The 20,431-nt window shown below is 40.6% G+C and overlaps 1 protein-coding gene across 4 annotated transcripts in view; it reads right to left on the bottom strand.

Moving 5' to 3' along the window:
• The window catches only part of NT5C2 (5'-nucleotidase, cytosolic II), an 80,367-nt gene extending 61,853 nt beyond the window's left edge, over nucleotides 1-18,514 (bottom strand). The window contains exons 1-2 of one of the 4 annotated variants that reach the window (XM_048505053.1): nucleotides 18,391-18,514; nucleotides 12,146-12,275 (exon numbers count right to left, since the gene is read on the bottom strand). In XM_048505053.1, the coding sequence (XP_048361010.1) occupies nucleotides 12,146-12,243 (98 nt within the window). In that variant the 5' untranslated portion in view covers nucleotides 12,244-12,275; nucleotides 18,391-18,514. The other 3 variants (XM_048505052.1, XM_048505056.1, XM_048505054.1) reach the window with 3 other exon arrangements.
• Nucleotides 18,515-20,431: the final 1,917 nt, after the last annotated feature.

Here is a 20,431-nt window from a genome sequence, read left to right as displayed (position 1 = left end):
CAATGAACAACCTGTCCAGCCTACGTGGACATCCTTAATCTCCTTTCAGCCACTCTGGGTAACCTGAGTCTCAATTGGCTTGGACTTTTAAGAACTGCACAACTCTCTGGCAATTAATCCCTAACTAATTTTCAGTCCCTAATATCTGGCCTTCACTTAATTTCACCTTTGTCTCACTCTCAAAATCTGAATACACTGGATTTTTTTTCAGAAGAAGTTGGCTCAGTGGCTAAGAGTTGTGATAATGAAAAAGTAAGATACTGAATATACACTAAATATTTTCAAGCATGCAATTCAGAACAGGCAATTAGAAGTCTGCTGTTAAACCTACAGAACGCCACCAGTTTAAAGGCTACTACTCTCAGCACAAAATTACAGCCCAAATGTTTCCTGCAGTTCCCTTCCCTGCATAGTCAACACACCACTCAAGGAATATCATAAATTTCTCAGCAGCAATGACTTAAGGGGATAGTAGAAAATAAAACCTTATCCTCCTCTCCTGTGCTCACATCTAACTAGCCCATTCAGCCAGACCTCTGATGCAGTATTTCTATCATTTCTGGACTCCTATGAAAATCCAGAACCAAAATTACCAAGTTCTTAATATATTTTCAGCCTCAAATTAAAAACTGAAATTTTAATCCAACTATTAGCACAGAAATAAATGAATACAAGAAAATTATTTTTTTAAAAATACTCTTTAAAGCACTGGCTGAATTTGAAGAAATACATACACTGATGATGGTGTAGTTTATAACAGTTAGCATGTTATTAAAAAGTTGACGAGTCAATTACAATAATTGTTATCCTTTGATGAATGAAAAGATTAATTGCACTTCTGGATACTGTCTCAAACAATAATATGAAATGGTATACAACCATGAGTATGCTCTGTTACATTTAAGATTTTGTCTGGATTCCCCAGATTGCAAACAGAATTTAATTAACCTTACTTTTTTTTTTACACAGAATTGCTAGAAGGAACATAGGCAGAATGCTAAAACAAGCATGCAAATACGTGCAAAAAAAAAAAGGATAACTGCCAACTTAATAATGCTTTTATCCTCAATACCCCAGAAACCATCTCTTAAACACAAGCTGGAAACAGCAAGCTAATATCAGAATAAGGCAATTTACAAAAGCAAACACTTCAATAGCAAAACTGTTAACATCCAAGGTCAAACGTATTAAATTCCTGCCTCAGAAATCTTACCTCATCTCACTTAAACGTTCCTCTTGAAACATATGCAGCCATCCAAGTTACTGACAAGCCTGATCACATTACCTAATGTCTTGAAGGCTCCCTACTCTCGTATATACATAATTTTGTTTCAATATGATCAGACTGTAGAGCACTGTGCCTGAAAACAAGACTGGAGATGATGCATTTCTCCTTAAATAGTGCTAGAGAACTCCCATCTGTAGTTAATTTACAAGTCACTGGATATCACTGTTCTACAAAAATCCATTTGGCGTAGAGTTTCTCTAGTCATAGCATATTTTACCCTTAACTTTCCACACTGCTTTAGGAGTCACAGTTTCCTGGCAAGCTGCCTGCTTTTGCAGTGGAGCATGTAGAGTATGGGGGGAGGCAGAGAATGAAAATTAAAGATGGCATCTTAACACTTACATAATAGTGAACTTCATAGCATATAGCCTGAAGACTGACCAAAAACAAATATCCTTTCAAGTATTTCATAATCTACTGAAGTCAGATTCTGGGAATAAAGCAAAAAGAAAGAGACATCAGTACCTGCCATGCAAGCTTAAAACAAGGCTTTTCAAGGCAAGGGACATCTGGAGGTGATTTGCTGTTGCCTGCATCTGCGTAGTGATCCTATTATTGCCTCATGGCCTCACATCCAAATACTAACCAGGGCCAACCCTGTTTAGCTTTCAAGATCTGGCAAGATTGGACTAGCCTGGTCTATCCAGCTTACAGGTAGCTTAATTTTGGTGTTTGATTTTATTTAGTTTTGAGGTGAAACACAATCCTATCAGCCTCAGCTTTAATTAAGTAACTGAAGGGCATAATGGTTAAAGTGTTAGGCTACAATCTGGGAAAACCAAGTTTAAATCCCTTTTCTGCCATGAAAGCTCTCTGGGAGACCCTGGACCTGTCACAATCTCTCAATCTAAACTGCCTCACAAGGTAGATGTTGCAAGGATAGTATGGAGAAAGGATAGTATGGAGAACTATGTAAAAAGCCATGTAGAAACTTGATCAGGGAGAGAAATGGGATACAAATTAAAAAATAAGTATAAATAAGCATAATTGAGCTCCCAGGAAAATTGAGGGCTCAATTATACTTATTTATACTTATTTTTAAATTTATATCCCATTTTTCTCCCTGATCAAGTCCCTCCTGGGGGTAAAATATGGTCCTGCTGATGGCAGCTGCCTGTATTAAAGGCATTAAAGGTGAACTAGAGAAGTTTAGCCATCCTTGATGGAAACCAGATCAATTGCAAGGTAAAGCTGCTTTCACCTGCCATAACTCCAGTTTACACAACCCCTCACAGAAGCCATGAACCATTTCGAGGAGGTGAGTGCAAGCAAGCATCGCAGTAAAGGAGGAGGATCGAAAATGGTCTGGAAATGTTTTCAGTGCAGAAAAGGCCCTGGCTTTCCATCAATGACTAAAGTGCACAGTTTTGCAAAAGGATCCTTGTCATGATTTGTGTGTGTGTGACTTTAAACTGACAGCTGAGTTGGAGGGAAAAAAGGGGATAAGACAGGAATAAGAAAGCGATATAATTAGTTGATTCTAGAGTGTGCGTGTGGAAAGGTTGTACTGGACTGGCAGAAGATATCAGAGAGAGAGAAGGTGACAGAGTTTCAGAGTGAAAAAACTGAGTCAAAACTCTAGTCGGAGGGAGTTAACTCTGCATGAGGCCAGGGAAAATCCACTGTCTGTCCTTTCCCATCTAGTAAACAAATGCACCATTAGAAGTAGCTCCAAGTTATTTAGAGTTTTTTTTAAAAAATCTGAAAGCTGCATTTGATTCCATCCCAAGGGATTTATTATGGAAGAAATTAGCATTGAGAAATATAGATAGGAGACTTTTGTTTCTTATTAAAAAGCTACATACCTCCACAAGTTGTCAAATATATGCACTACAGATCTGACTCAAATGATAACCACCAGCAAGGGAGCCAAACACTGGTGTATCTTGGTTCCTTTCTTGTTTAATTTGTTTTTAAATGATTCTGCTCCATTTCTTTCTAAAGTCAATGAGTATTCATCAAAATTAGGATCAGTTCATGTACCCAATCTACTTTATGCTGACGATGCAGTGTTGATATCTTCTACACAGGTGGATTTGAACTGGCCAGTGAACTGTTGTTCTGAATATTGCTCAGTTAATAGTCTGGAACTAAATTATGAGAAATATAAGGTCCTTTTCTATGCTAAAAGTTGGAAACACTATAAATGGAAAATAAATAGTCACACACTGGAACATGTTGAACAATTAAAATATCTAGGAATTCTATTCCAGTATAATGCATCCTGGACTATTCATCATCAACATTGCTAATGCATGCTCCTCAGTGATTACTCGTTTTTTCTACAACAGCGTAATCAATATATTCCTGCAGCCTTGAAAGTCTTTAACGCTAAAATAGGCACTCAACTATTATATGGAATCCCACTATGGATTGCAGTGGTTACTCAATCCCATGATTTTGTTCCATCAAAATTCTTGAGTAAAATCAAGGGGATGCTGAGATGTGTTCCATATGCAGCTCTTTGCATTGGAACTGGCCAGAGTAGGTTGGAAACTTCAGCATGGCTTAGAACATTTAAATATTGGCTATGAATTCACAACAACTCTAGCCTCATATAAATTGGACAATAGGGAAATGTGACTGAATAGCAATAACAAGGTCTTATATGTATGCAGATGGTGCTGTGGTAATGTGTTCCAGCTCAGACGTTTTCCCTCTATTTACTCATTAAATGCTTTGACTTTTGCAACAAATGTAACTAAGCATTATAAAATAAGATTCAGTGTGCTGTCTTACACAGCACAAAGGAAGTTCTCAAACGCATCTTGAAAAACAGGAAGAGTTTCTACATAGAGCAAGAGCCCTCTTCAAGTTGTTTACTTTGAACCTCTGCAGTACGATAAGCCTCAACATATTTGTAACATTGATGGACATGTAATATGCAAGGATCACACAAATGAGAGAGATCTTGATTAACTCCCAACATGAAAGAGCAGCAAGAGAATTAATATATCAGCAGGGTGTAACCTCAGTTTATGTAGATCTCAATTCAAGAGTTACACTCTTCTAAGGCCATTGAAGTCAAGGAAAGGAAGACATACTTACAACAGCCATGCACAAATCCAAAATTGCCCGTTGATTATAGATCATTCATGTCGTGTTTATATATTTATGTGTAATACATTATTAGCTGCTTCTCATCCTTAAAGAGCTAAAAGTGGCTCACAATGCAGATAATATACATAAAATAAAATACATTAAAATAATTAACCACCAAGTTTTAAAATCACAACTAAGAACTGCTAATAAAAACTCAACCAGTCTTAAATAGTCTTTCACTGCCTCCTAAAGATTGAAAGCGAGGGGGTCTGGTTCACTTCCCTAAGGAGGTTGTTCCATAATCATAGAGCTGCACTGAAAAGGCCTTCTCTTTGGGTTTCTTTGTTTGATGGGACAATCAAGAATACTCCTCTCTGTAATCTTCATTCTCAGGCAGAAACATATGGGAGAAGACAGTGCTTCAGCTACCCTAGTCCCAAACCACGATTTAAGGTTCAAAACCAACACCCTTTACTGGGTTCAGAAGTGAATTGGTAGCCAGTGTAATTGCTGTAATATGAGGATCACATGCTCCCAATAGCTGGTTACAGCCTAAATACAAAGCTATTGCTGTTAATAGATGTTGAACATAAACTGAAAGCAATGGTAGTATCCTATGACTACATTCTGCTAATAGAAAAGGCTTTCACAGGCAATTGATCCCTAACACAGTAATAAAAATCCACTGAAATATACCAAAATCAACAAATGGCTTCTAACAACCTATTAATACAGTGTGTAATTTACATCACTCAACGTTTAAGAGGTAAAGCAACCATTTCCAAATTAATTGCAAGTTGTTATGGTGTCCCAAGTTCCAAACACATTTCTACTGAGTTAGTTGAAGTAAGCATGGACAGACAGAGATTCAGCCCTCTCTTTATATTTTCAATTACTGTCATTTTGTTCATTTAGTATTTACCTGAAAATATTATTTTATCCAAGTGTACAGCACTGGGGCAGTTCAAGGTATCTGAATTATAACTGGAGAGCGTCAAAAAATGGAAGCTACCCTTTTTGATATTCAAATTTTTGAACTACAGCTTTCCTAAAGAGATTATTTTCAAAGATATGATAACTTGAAATTAAAAATGCAAATATGTACCTATTATAACCTATGTAAAACCCTCATCAGCAATATGCAGAGTAGATTCTAAATGTGAATGACTACTTTTGAAATGCAGAAACTATATTCTAGTTAAATCCTATTGTTATCCACCTGTGTTATGGATTCTCTTCCCAGGCAAAACAATTCTAGTACATTTAAGTCTATTACGAGGGCATATTTTCACTCTTCTGACCATAACTTGTTAGATGTTCACAGTTGTTCACTGAAACATGTAAGAAATCATAGAAAGATGTCTAAAATCAAGCTGACGTAAGTACAGAGACAGGACTGGATTGGAAGTAGAGGCCTAACTTCCTTGCACTAACCCTGAGACAGAATGCCTTTGAAAATGAAGAATTACACTGTAGGTCACCATCTGTATGAAAAAGATACAAAGACCTAAATTTATAATGGAAAGACTAATTTTGTTCTACTACCATAAAGTATTACAATTGGTAACTATCAAAATATAAAATGAAAAGTAAATACCTGAGTTCTGCTTCTTGGCAGTTGCCAGAGAACTGAAAACCAACTTTTTCCATTGTTTAACCTCTACTGGTAACAGCTGTTAGATACCAAAGAACTGTATGCAATAATCCAAAGGGTGAATAGAAGTATTCCCTCAGTGTTAAAAAATAGACATCACAGCAATTTGGTGTCTCATACTCAACCTCCTTCCTGTCTAACTACAATCACAGTACATGACTGTACTCCTACACAGGGACCAGCCTCACAATTATTCCCAACCCAGATAAATCAACAAGAACAGCATAAAGGAGGAAGCATCCTGCTTTCTTACAATGAGGAACTTCTCAATAACTATGTATCTTTTTTTTCAACTTTCAAAGCTATGGCATCAGTAACTGATTATAAAAGGGCAAGTATCTCATTACCAAATGTTTCAGTAAGAAGGTAGCTGTAATCCAGTCTCTATTTTTGTTTATATCATAGGCATTTCCTACAAATAGACTACAACAAGAAGATATAATAAGAATCCAATTTACATTAGCTATTAGTCGAATACCTGCTACTTTGAATGCTATGTCAGAACTATGGAGGAAAATCCCTAATATACTACAGATAAAATTCAACTATTTATCTCCATTCGAAGATACAATTTTGGGGGGAGGGGGAAAAGAATCTTCCTTGCTTACAGCAGCAGCAGCAGCAAAAGGAGGAGGAGGAGGAGTTTGGATTTATATCCCCCCTTTCTCTCCTGTAATGAGACTTAAAGGGGCTGACAATCTCCTTTCCCTTCCCGCCCGCAACAAACACCCTGTGAGGTAGGTGGGGCTAAGAGAGCTCAGAAGAACTATGACTAGCCCAAGGTCACCCAGCTGGCGTATGTTGGAGTGTACAGATAAGCCTCCACAGCTCAAGTGGCAGAGCGGGGAATCAAACCCAGTTCTTCCAGATTAGAGTACACCTGCTCTTAACCACTATGCCACTGCTGCTCCCATTTACACACTTGTGGTTTCCCTTAGGGTTGCTTCTCAATTATGCACACATTTTCACCACTTCTTTCTCTGATCACTGCATCCTCAGATCAGAGTATCTCTGCAGTTTCCAAAAGGAAGTAAAGGGTGACTTATCCTTTCCCTTTGCAGGGAAAGTGAAGAGAATCAGCAAATGTTTACCTTTCTTCAGATTTTCTCACTGCTCCCTGCTATTCCCTACCACACAACAGCAGTTTCTCCCACTATTCGGGTCACAATCTCAGAATGATCAAAAGGGCTTTCTTTTTTATTGCTGGGGTGATAGACACTTGAAATGTACATGGTCTAGCTAAACAATACTAGATCAAAGACTGCACACAAAAATTGTGAATATTAGTTGGCTGTAGGTGTGGCATTTTCAAAGCAAACTTTGTAAACCAGGGAATTTCATTTGTTTCTGCCCCTCCCAAGGGTCACTTTTTTAAAGAAGACTTCAGGCAACTTTCTCTTGGAATACCACCCCCTCCCCCATTTACAATGGTTCAAAGCCATAGTCCAGCTGTAGGTTCCCATAGACCTCAGGTGGAAAGCAGCCAGGGTTCACCAGGGCTCTGCCACCCTTCTCTGCCTGTTGTCACCTGCAGCCAACCTCAGAGGTCGGCTTGGGAGAGAGAAGGGGTGCCGAGAGCAGAATGAAGGTGCCCTAGAGATCTGCGTAGTGGGGTCAACCCTCAGACGAACATCATGCGTTTGGGTGGGAGTTCCTTCCAAGTGAGCTGCTCATGGGATCACAGCCTTATGCGTATTTACACTGTAATAAGTCCCAATGAATGCCAGAATGCTGCCTGGGATTAAGGTTACCTTTGAGCAGAACAAGCCTGGCATGTGTGCCTTTCACCCCCACCCCAGTCAGGAAATGCTCATGCCTGTTTTCTTTCACATGCAACTGTCAACTGGGCACAGCCACAGGCAGGGGTACTGCCATTCTGCTGCACAGAGACCCCAAGCCAGACATGAGAACAAGCTGTGGACAAAGGTTGGAAAAGGCTTTTGGAGTTTTAGAAAAGCATTGCTCTGTTATCATACTTTCTTTTGCCTTTCTGCGTGGTTTTCCCCCCTCCCCCTTTAATTGTCTCAAGGGCCTCTGAGCAGCCTGCTTGGATCTTCTAATAGAGCCCAAAGTTCCCAACATTGCCTTTTCTATCCGGAGGGACTCCAGGCTGCATTTGACTTACCAGATCACAGCTGAGCTCCAATGTTTTTTAAAAAAAAACAACAGCAGGAAGAACCCCCTGCAAAGTAAATAGCCACAGGGTAGGTACTACATGCATAAATGGCCTTAGAGATTTACAAAATAGGCAACCATCAATTTCTTCCAAACAATACATTAGCCAAGATTTAGCCATTAAGCACTGTGCTGAGCAATTTGTTACAGCAATACAATTATATCAAGAGCTTGAACTGTCAGTTCAGAACCTTTCAAAATATAAAGTACTCGTGCATATGCAGTGTAGGCACCTGATCAGCCAATGAGTCAGTGATCACTAAACAAGTTAAGCAAGTCTAAAAGGGTGACTGCTGCCAAAATTTTACACATAACACCCACACAGTGTGATATAACACAAAATTTTAGCAATAAGAACTAGAGACATGAACACCCTAATATGGAAATGCGGAAGTTACATGGCAATAAAACATGTCATAGATCCAAGGTAAGCATCAGAGAAGAATAATGATGAAACTGTTGGTTGAAAATTGAGAAACTCTAACAGAGGGCAGAGAGGAAGCAGAAAGGCTCAAAACCTATTTTGTCTCAGTTTTTTTCCTTGAAAAAGAGAACTTTAGATGACAATAGGCAAGTCATGGCATTTAGGGTGTGGTTCACAGGGAGATGTATTTGGCTACATTGGATGAGTACACATTTGCCAGGGGAGATGGTATGTACCCCAAAGTGCTTAAAGAACTTTCTGAAACTTAAAAAACTTAAAGAACAAAGTCTTTGTGCATCATCTTCAAGCCCTATTGGAAGATGAGAGATAGGCTACAAGACTAGAGGAGGGCAAATGTTATCCCATACCTCAAAAATGGGAGGATGGATGGCCCAGGAAATTATAAGCCAGTCAGTCTGATCTCTGTCCCAGGGAAGATACTGGAGTAGATTTTAAACAGATCAATCTGAAAGCATCTGAAGGACAACTCGGTGATCTGGGGAAGTCAGCACAGATTTATCTACAAAAGGTGTCGCCAGTCCAACATCACTTCTGTCCTTGATCCTTATTGGACTGTGGGAAAACCATTGATGTTGTTTGTCAGGATTTCAATAAAGCTTTTGATGTTATGATGGGTAAACTGGAACACTGCATATTAGACTTTAGAGTAGTTAAGTGGATAGGGAACTACTTGGAGAACTGCACTCAAAGAGTAGTTGTCAATGGAATTGCATCTGACTGGAGGGAGGTATCCTCTGGGATGCCCACTGAGCTTGCTATTTTTTAATATTTTATAAATTATCTGAATGAGGGGGTGGAATGGCTACTTATTAAATCTGCAGGTGATACCAAATTGGAGGAGTCTCTATCCATAAGATAGAGATAGAATTCAATGAGAGCCAAACAAACAGGAAAAATGGGCAGATGTGAACAAGATGCACTTCAACAAGGATAAGTGCAGAGTTCTATATCTGGATAACAAAAATAAGAAGCATTCGCACTGGATGGGGGACATGCTTCTGAGTAGCAGTGAATATGAACAAGAGATATCAGGGTGTAGGTGGACTCAAGCTACATATGAGAAGTCCGTGTGATGTAGTGGCAAAAAAGGTCAATGCAGTCTTGAGATCTGTCAACAGAGGCATAACATTCAAACTGCAAGATGTCATAGCCCCACAGTACACCACATTGGTCAGGTCACACCTGGAGTATTGTCCATTCTGGAGACCTCACTTCAAAAAGGATGTGGCCATAATGGAGTAGTACAAAGGACAGTGACAAGGATGATCAGGGGCCTGGAAACCAAGTCCAATAACGAAAGGCTGAGGAATCTGGAACTATAGGAGATTGAGGAGGAACATGATTGTTTTCTTTAAGTAATTAAAGGGCTGACTGCTCTCGGTTTTTTGGGGCTGTGTAGCTATGGTCTGATAGATTTAGCTCCTAATGTTCTGCCTGAATCTATAGCTAACATCTTCAGAAACACGTCATGGTAAGATGCGACACTGAAGATATTACAAGCTAAAACTACAAGACCACAGCCACACAGCCCAAAAAACACACAACAGCCAATTAATTCCGGCTGTGAAAGCCTTTGCAGTACATATTTGAAACGCTGTCACTTAAAGGATGGAAGGGAGCTGTTCCTTTTGGCAGCAGAGGACAGGACTTGCAATAATGTTTATAAATTATGGGCAGAAAGGTACCAGCTGGAAAAAAATACAAAAAGAATACAGTTGCCTGGAGAGGTGGTGAGCTCCCCCTTTCTGGCAGTCTTCAAGCAGCAGCTTGATGAAGACTAGTCAGAGATGCTTCAGTCAAATCTTGCATTTTGCAGTGCGTTGGATTAGATGGCCTGCATGGCCCCTTTCAACTCTATGATTCTGTTACAGTGTCAGACTAGAGTTGGGCAGACTCCTACCATAAGTTCACTGGTTGACCTTAGGAAGTCTCCATCCCTCAACCTAACCAATCTCAAAGTGTTTTTGTGAGGATAAAACAGCAGATTCCATTAAAGCCACTCTGTACTTGGAGAAAGCTATGTATCTAACAAGTATCAGTAGAGTATTCATGGTTTTTAAAGCAAACAATTTTGTCTCAACTGAAGAACACATATACAGAAGAACAGAACAACTGTATGAAAACTAGAAAGCATGTATAATCTGTTTCTACTGACTAAACTGAATGGTTATAATCAAGGAAGCACAGATTTCAAAATTTTATCAGATTTTGCAACACAATTTAATATTATCCCATGAATTCCCCCTTTTGAGTGTTCATCCTCTATCCTCTGTGCCATCATGTCCTCTGTCCTGGTTCCACTCAGTCCTCAGAACTGGGGGTTGATAGGCTGCTGGTCATGGGCCATAGGTGCTTCCACTCCTCCCTGGAGCAGCACTCCCCCTCTCCCACCTGTCCATGCAGCCTTCCTTTTATTTCTCTCTTCTGGCTTTGTCCTACTTTCTCCACCCTTGAGGAGCCAATCAGCCACCCTCCCAATTAACCCAATTCCCCCTGCACCTGGGACTAGCCCTGCCATGCTTATTTTATTGAGCCAGGTGGTCCTCATTAATCAGCTGCTGGTCAGCTCCCAGAGATTCTCTACACTGCCTTAAGCAAGAAGCCTGTTATCTGAAACTGGATGATGACATCAGTTTGCTTGACTTGTCCCCAGGTCTCATAAACTTCTGCCTCCATTCCACTGTGCCCTTGCAGTGCCGGTCTCTGCACTGCCAACTGTAGCAGTCTAGGGCAGCTGCCCCTTGATTCAGCAAGACCAGAGCTGGACTCATGGTCATCTCTCCTTTGCCCTGCAGTTCTCTCCTCCCGTCCGATGGCCACTGTACATCATGTGTAGAAGTGGGAATTTGAACCCGGTTCTCCAGATTTTTATCCACTCTGATCTAAAGTCTAGACAACAAGTAGCAAAATCATGGCTCAGAATCAGCTTGAAAATTAACAGAGCAAAAGGATTTTCCGATGCTTCCTACCTTCTTCCAGCCTGGCACCAAGGACCAAAGTAGACAAGATGGTCCATGAGCCTGACATGGGGTCACTGCCATTTTACAGCCTAACCTGGGTGATATAAAAAATGCTCAATCCTGATCAGGCCCACTGCATGGTGGGACAAGGCACTTTTGTACCCTGCTGCTCTTTTTCATATGTTAGAACAGCTCCATATAAGGGTCATTTCAGCAGCTGAAAAGATACCAGGGAGGAAGTGATCAGGACTAGACACTTAAGGCATCTGTAAAATCACCAGTGTAAAATGGCAATGGTGGCCCCATGTCAGATATATAACATCTAGAAACATAACAATGGTGGTGGCAGTGAACTCTTTACATTTTGCAGTTGTAGCATAACAGACTGGACAAATGGAACAATAGTCTGACACAGAGTTATAGAGTTACATGGTAAAAGCAGTAAGGGACATAAGGAGCTATGGAAGGAAAAGTAGCAGATGTTGGCTCTCAGCCATGAGAAGATGTCTGTATGTGGTCCTTGTCTGTGGGGATTACCTACTGCAATTTTGAAGAAGTGGCTTTCTGAATAAAAAGCTTACCGGTGATATGCTTCTCGACGATACTTCTTCAGAGCATGCCCATCCATATTTGCAGGAAGATCTGCTGCGTTCTGTAATCGATCACTCCATGAAGTCATTTTTTTACAATGCTGCCAATTGTCACTTTACTCTGGAAGGGTAAATAAAGAGACCTAGTTAGCTTTTAGTGCGTTTTTCACAGAACTCTTGGATCACCATTTCTGGGTTTTAAAAAAATGCCAGCAATGATCAGGAAAACATCACAAGAACCTTACAAAAACAATTACCTGTTGTTAGTTAAACTAAATACTGATTAAAAAAACTAGATGCACCTATATACATGCATATCTGTCAGTGAAATGCTTAATATATTCCAGTGTAAGGTTTATGATTTATTCTCATAATTTCACAGTCTAGAGCTGGGAAAATCTGGAAGCTTTTTTTCTGTGCTTCCCTCACCCTTATTTCCTTTCTCTAAATGTTGTAGTGTAAGGTAAAAGTGATAATAAAAGTATTTCCTTGCTATTTTCAGAATTTCATTTGCTTCAAATACACAAATGCTTCTTTTCAAATTATTGTCAAGGACACCGGCTAAAAATAAGTTGGGCTAAACCCTGACATACTTTTGTAAGTCAGTGGGATAAGTATGTAACAGCATAGGCAACTCGCCAGCCAATCAGCTACTAAATTATCAACTACTAAATTTTACGGCACCTTTCTTAAGTTACAAAAACCTATTTTTAAAACGTAAGCATCTGTAAATATCCTCAAGTATATATAGAAATATATACATATGATAGATATGCTAGACATTTTAGAAACAACATTGTGTGATTTGTTTTGATCACAGTCGTGACACAGTCACAGCCAAACATTCCTGAATTTTAAAAAAAGGTCAAAGGACCTCAAAGTATATCATATATTGAGTTGTAAATCTCAGCTCCAAGATAGCTTGATGTGCAAGGGGACACATGCAGAATCACATACATGCAAAAACCCAATGTCAGTGTGGCATATATGGAGAAATGGTTTTTCTGTTTGGTTTTAAAGCTTCTCTGAACTAAATTGCATTTACAAATTCAGTACATTTCCATGAGGGTCTGACAGCTGAAATTTGTGAGCACATGAAGGGAGTGGGTTGCCTGAGGTAGGGAGGCAATTCTCTTTCATTGTTCATCCTACAGCTAGGACATTTTTGTAGCTCCTGTACACATTCTCATTTCAGCTGACATGACTTCTGACACTAACCAGACTAGTTTACAATGTTAGATTACAGAACAAGTGATAGGTGATGACCCTGCTTTTTCTAGTTCTTTCTTAGTGAGCTTCTAGAGCACAAAACACAAAGCTTTACAAACCATAAAGAAGTTTCTACATTGCAAAAACTTTGGTATTGGCTTGCCGAGTTGATTTGGCTTGGATCCTGTCATTTGAAATTGGTTTTGTTGGTCTTGCAACCAGGGTGAATTTAAATTAAATTGATTTAAATTATGATTTAAATAACTAGGCACAAAGACTAGATTTTAATCATGGTTTTACACATAAAGACTCTTTGTTGTTGGTATAATGTTAATATTTACAACCAGATTAAGGTTTCATTTTTAGAATAACTTTTATATTAGTTTTACAGTAATATAAAAAAATAGGTATTTGGTTATGCTATTAGAAATACATAGATAAATAATTATGAAATTATTGCAAAGTGAAACTATATCCAGTTTCATTCAGGCCACCAGGCCTTGCAGTGTTTGCATTTTGCACACATGCCAGATCAAATCTGGCACAAGACAATGATCAAACAATGAGGCCATGGAAGTTCCACAGGTGAGAATTTATTTATCTCAAACTGTGAAATGTATAAACTCAAATTGGATATGTATAATCTCCATAGGATTGCCCTGTTAGTGCTGGCAACTACTGTTATTGGCCTATAGACATTGATGTCAATAGAATACTTGCAATTTCATAGAAAATACCTACTGGCTCTTGAGTCACCAAACCTGAAAACACAATCAGCCCCACCACACAAAACTCTTTAAGATAAGGCAAAACCACTTTATCCTTGAGTTTGTACAAGCATTGCATGTTCACATGATCCACCTGAGCCATGTTTATATGTTTGGCAGTTTGGGATAAATATACTCTCACCTACTGAACCATCCACCCTGACTTGGTTAGTCCAAGCTAGTCTGATGTTGTCAGATCTCAGAAGCTAAGCAGAATCAACCTCTACAGAATATCAGGGTCCTGATGTGGAGGCAGACAATAGCAAACAATCTCTGAGCATCTCTTGCCTTGAAAACCACTCCATGAGTTGCCAAAAGAACCATTAAGGTGGCCTTTTTGCTAAGCTGCTGATGCAGAACCACAACATTTAGGTGTCACCATCAGCAGGAAACACCAACCTACAGTATATTACAAATCTATCAGTAACAACTGGACCCATTCTGCTCAAAGTTGATTCCACACAGGTTGATTCCACACAGTAATTTAGCTCCAGTTTGTCATCCAAGCAGGAGCAGGTTGCCTGTTCGGGAGGTCATTCATAAATGATCACCACCAAATCACAGTCTTGAATTTTTCTGCTGCTTTGCTCTGATCATTCCCATACCTGGTTTGAAGCAATCTTTAAAGCAGGAGTCCCTGATATGGTGCCCATGAACACCTTTCCTGGCACCTTCCAAAAGTGGGCAGTACAAGGGGCTTTTGCCCAACAAGGCTTCTGATTGGTCACTAGAAATATGATTGGCTGTGCAGATTTTTTTCAAATATTGCTCTGGCAGCAGTTACCACCAAGCACAAGGATCTTCATTCTGTGAATGAATATAAGCTGTGAAAGCCATTTCCTTGCTGGTTCCATCTCCTGCAGCAGCCATTTTCGCGGATCTCTGCATCCTCCTATACCATGTTTCCAATTCCAAATATTCCAGCACCCCAAAAAATAAAACCCCACTTTAGAGCAAGGGTGCACTCCCAGCATGGGATTAATGCTAAGTGCCATGCCGACAGGCGACTATGCATTTTTTCAGGTTCTATCCACAACAGAGAGCCAGCATGGTGTGGTGGTTAAGGTGCTGGACTAGGACCTGGAATACGCAAGTTCAAAATTCAAATTCCCACTTGCGCCATGAAAGTTTGCTGAGTGATCTTGGGCCAGTCACACAACCTCAGCCCTGATCCTGGCAAGTATTTGGATGGGAAATCTCCAAGGAATATCAGGGTCATGCAAAAAACCACCTCCAAACTTCTCTTGACTTGAAAACTCTATGGTTGTTATAAGTCAGCTATGACTTGACGGCAACACCCCCCCACACACAACAATGCCATTTTCCTTGTCGGCACATATACACAAACCCCATCACCAGAGGGTAACTTTAAACAAAATTATACCTCACTAATACAAAGCTATAGCAGTATGGCAACTTTTTTAAAAGAGCCAGTGGCACAGTGGGGAAGAAAATAGTGGCAACAGAGCAGCAACAAAGGAAGACCAGGGAAAACTGAGGTGCTGCTATGAATGTCTCTACTTCTACTTTCTGATAAATGGAGATTGATGCCATGTAGATGCGTATTTTAGCAATCATCCTCTTATCATAGACACATATGGTATATTCACTCAATGTGGTACGCTCACTGAGACCTCAGTATTTTGGTGTTTGACACCCTACTTCTTGGCTGGGAGCAAAGAGGTAAATGCTCGAGTGGGGAGGAATCAGTAAAACACTCCCCCACGCACACTTCTTTTCAATTCTTTTAACAGAAAAATTGGAAATTTTGTAAGCTCTGCCGGGGGAGGGGGAGTGTAGAATATCCCATTAAATATTTTCTCTTTGGAATGAGTGGAACTCTTTTTAAGACAAAGCATGTAGTATGAATATTATTAACAACAACAATTTACAGCATTAATGTGAAATTTTCTCTCTCTCGCTCCCCTTCTTTGTATGCATGTGTGTATATATATACACACTTGGCATTACAGCTGACTTATGGTGACACTGTAGAGTTTTCAAGGCAAGATATATTCAGAGGCGGTTGGTCATTGCCTGTCTTTGCATAGTGACCCTGGTATTCCTTGATGATCTCCCATCCAAATATTACCCAGTGCTGACATTACCTAGCTTTCAAGAGCTGACCAGATCAAACTAGCCTGGGCTATCCAGCTCAGGGTAATTCTCTATATACTGTTGATAATTAAGCATAGTCACAATTCTGCTTGTAGAAACTGAAATATTCATACTTCTAAATCCTATAAAAATGCCTGATAGCTCAAAAATATGCCAACTACATTATACATTTTATGCTTTTAAAGAGGCGAAATAAGTTGAGGTTTGATAAAAAATCAAGTATATGCTGTTTGTTGCCCCTCAAAATTTCTACTCTCCTTCCAACACCCCAGTTATTCCTCATAGCCTCAAGATTTTGTGGAAATTTATCTCTCTAAGCAGGAGCCTAAAATAAGTTATTAGAAAAGACTGGAGGCAGTCAACACTAGAGCTACAACAGCCCTCAATGGGCTAAGGAGACAACAACTTCAGAACCAGTGGAGCAGCAGCAGACCAGTCTCTCCTCATTTTAGAAGGTAATAGAATAGGGCAAGGAATTGGGGGGGGGGTGCTCAGTCAATTCTCCTGCTGTTTCTTGCCTAGGCAACAAATTCAGCAGACTTCTTTTTCTGGAGCTTACAAAGTTTAGATTCTAGAACATCCAAGAACTTACTCATCTGTAGAACATCCAAGAACTGTAACACCATGAAAATGCAAGTAAGCCATTTTAAATAATTTGGCCAATGCATATTGCAGCACTTATGCATGTTACAACATAACACTAATGGCAGTAATACACAAAAGCCTTAATAGAAACATATATTATTTTTCGGTTTGGCAGAATTTCTGCTGTAGTTTATCAACTGCAGCCTGACATACAAGCCTCTGCCAAGGCCACCACAGTTTAAATAAAGTGAGAAAAACATCAGCCTAATCCTCGGGCAACGTTTGCCTGAAGCTCCTGACATACAGCCAGGCCAGCTGCCTTCCTCTATATACCACCGTGTCCCACATCCTTCTCCAACTGATTGTGCAATGAGGTGATGTTTGCCAGCAATCCAAAATGTTGCTCAATTTTAGGGCAAGGGTCAAATGTACTGGACTTTTACAGTCACCAGACCAACATGCAATATATTACTACTGTTAAACCCCCATAGGCTAAAATAAAATTAAGTTACTACCCAAGTTGCAGCCTATAGCTATCCATTTTGAAGGAGTGCTTAAAATGACAGTATCCCCCACTTGCAGAAGAGTTTGTCCTCACTGAATCCTGAACAGGTGACTGTACAAGACAGTTGTCATGGTAATGAAAGAGAAAACTGAGGGAGGGAGGAGAGGAAGAGACCGCCTTCCAGTCAAAGATCTTCAACAGGAGGCTAGAAAATAGTGATTTACACACTCAATCAGTTCCCAAATTCTTCTTACACCGGAGGCAATTCTCATCTCAATATCTGGCCTTCACAGCACGGAGGCAGAGAGGATGGAATACAGATTGACAGGAGGAATTTCCATAACTAAAACCAACTTCAGAGCCACCTCCACTTTGTCTCCTCAACTTTCAAGAGGGGGCGGGGATCGACCCTCTCTCTGCAGTAATGACCGAAGTGGGTCTCTCATTTCTAGCTGTTGTCACCACGCCAGTTACCGTTAAGGATGCCATTAGATCACAGGAAGAAACTGCAGATACATACATACATACCCCGCAAAAGCCGTACAAGAGTTGCTTTGCCCGCCCCACCGCTGCCCCTTCGGAAAAAGAAGGCAGGGATTTTTTTTTTCTTTCAGTCAACCTCTGATCTCCTCTCCGTCACCCTCGAAAACTGCCTGTGGTTCCGAGAAGTCCAGTTGGAGCCCCCTCGCACTTACCGGGGTACGCAGAGCAGCAAGATCATTTCCCCCCTCAGCCCTGGGGTGAGGTGTCAATCACGACTCCCCTCGCCCCACAAGAAAGCGCAGTGAAGCGAGGGGGGCGTCAGCGAGCCCTTTTCTCCTCACCGGGCGGGGAAAGAAGAAAACTGTCCCTCAGCTCCCTAAAGGGGGTAAAAATCAATCCCCCCCCCCCAATTACTACTACCAATAGGAATGGGGGAATGTTCGCCTCACCAAGACTCCTCGCCTCGGTCAGGCTGGCGACCCCTGCGAAGGCGCCGATTCCTCTCTACTCCCCCTCCCCAACAGAGCGCGAGAGGGTGGCCGGTCGCAACCCCCCCCCCCCCCCCTCACCTTTCCCGCGCGCGCGCTCCGCTTTCGCTCGCTTTACTCCCCGGAGGAAACCGCACAACTGAACTGCCGCAGAGCGCTCCCTCACAGGCTGCGCACGCGCGAGAGAACCTTTCCCCTCCTCTCCCGCCCCGTTATTTCGCCATCGCTCCTCCTCTCCCAGTAAGGGATTAGGACAAATGTTCAAGCTTACTGCAATGCTGCATATGCACTTTCGGAGGCTGTTGGCGGTTGTCACGGTCTTGCGCTGAAGAAGTGAGCGCTGACTCAGGAAAGCTCGTGGTGAAATAACTGCTAGGGTTCTGACCATCCATGCATGAGGAGATTGTGATAAAGGTAATAGCTTAATGGTAGCTGCCTGAAACTTTATCAGGTTGATTTCACATAGGCAGATTTTATCAGGTAGATACACACTCTCATTGGCATAATACAGTGTCCTGTAACTTCAAATAAAATACATCTCCTTTCCATTCTTCTTCTTCGTGTCTGTCTACATTAGCCTAGACAACTAGACATAAGAACAGTTTTTTCCCGAATGCCATCACTCTGTTAAACAAATAATTCCCTCGATAATGTTAAACTATTTATTATATACTTATTATATAATTACTGCACTACTTTTTTCATCATTCCTATTACCCATCTCCTCCCACTTATGACTGTATGACTATAGCCTGTGCTGACATTTTATTTTATTTTATTTTATGATTTTACATTTTATGTTTTCATTAGTACTGATTGTTTCCTGATTGCTTACTAGACCTATATGACAATCATTAAGTGCTGTACCTTATGATTCTTGACAAATGTATTTTTCTTTTATGTACACTGAGAGCATATGCACCGGAGACAAATTCCTTGTGTGTCCAATCACACTTGGCCAATAAAGATTCTATTCTATTCTATTCTATTCTATTCTATTCTATTCTATTCTATTCTAGCCATTTCTCCTGAACAGATACCAATGTTTTCCAAAGTACTCGTATGCCATCGCTGTCAAACCTGCACCCCAATATCTGGCCCTTCATTTTGAAAACCTAGTGCAATTGTGTTGCCCATTATTCATACAGGGAACAAGTAGCAAACGCTGCTGAGGAGGAGAGCTCTTTGAGGTAGAATAGATGATGCCTTTCTACATTGCTTGCATTCGCTGCATTTCCTAGTTGCAGCATCAGTGACATCTGCCTGTTACTAGGGGGCTGTCCCTTTAAAAAAATAAAAGGTAGAGTTCAAATATTTGAATCAGGGAGGGAAATTTAAAGGTCAGTAACTCACCTCTCCCTTTCCCACCACCAAGCAGATAATTGGTGGCGGAATTTTAATCTGCATCTACTTGCACCCCTACAGGGACATGTCCCGCAACAATATGATTCAGTCTCCCCCAATACTTTGCAACTGTCAGCCTTGGCCTTTTTGCCTAATTTGTAATGTGCTGTAATTATTGAAAGTGTAAATACTAATAAAATAATTACATGAGTAAAATTCAGGTGTGTTTGCTATGAATGGCTATGGCTAACAAATATTGTGCCTTTTACAGTTTTTTGTCGTTTCCTCGTGGATTAGTATTGCTAGATAGCAACAGGGAACATAGTGAAACCAAAGCAACAGATCAGTCTCCAGCTGTTGAGCAATACCTCTGCAGTACTAGAAGTCTCAGTGTGGAAAGGTCCTTTCTCTTATTCCGCACAGGAAACGTATAGCGGGTTGCAGTCGGGATAAAGTAACCCGCTTTCCTGTTTTTGCGTTCGCTTGCATTCGTGCAGGCAGCAATTGGAGCCCACGGAAACAATGCCGTCGCGCCTTTAACTTCCCCCAAAAGCATTGCATAGGCTACTTTTTAAAGACTAAATGTCTGTGCGCATTAATTTTAGTGTGCAGTTACTATTCAAGCTTCAACATAGAGGACGCGGCTACAAGCGGGGGGGAAAAGCTGTAATTTGTGCACCATCCCTACCCATGAATTTAAAGGTTACAAGCCATGCGCAAGAGGGAGGAGAACGATCCAGCGAATGAAAAGACCAAGAACAGAAGGAAGTTGAGTTTA

This window comes from Sphaerodactylus townsendi, linkage group LG08 (genome assembly GCF_021028975.2).
Source record: "Sphaerodactylus townsendi isolate TG3544 linkage group LG08, MPM_Stown_v2.3, whole genome shotgun sequence".
NCBI lineage: Eukaryota > Metazoa > Chordata > Lepidosauria > Squamata > Sphaerodactylidae > Sphaerodactylus > Sphaerodactylus townsendi.
This window is presented reverse-complemented; position numbering and strand designations above follow the sequence as displayed.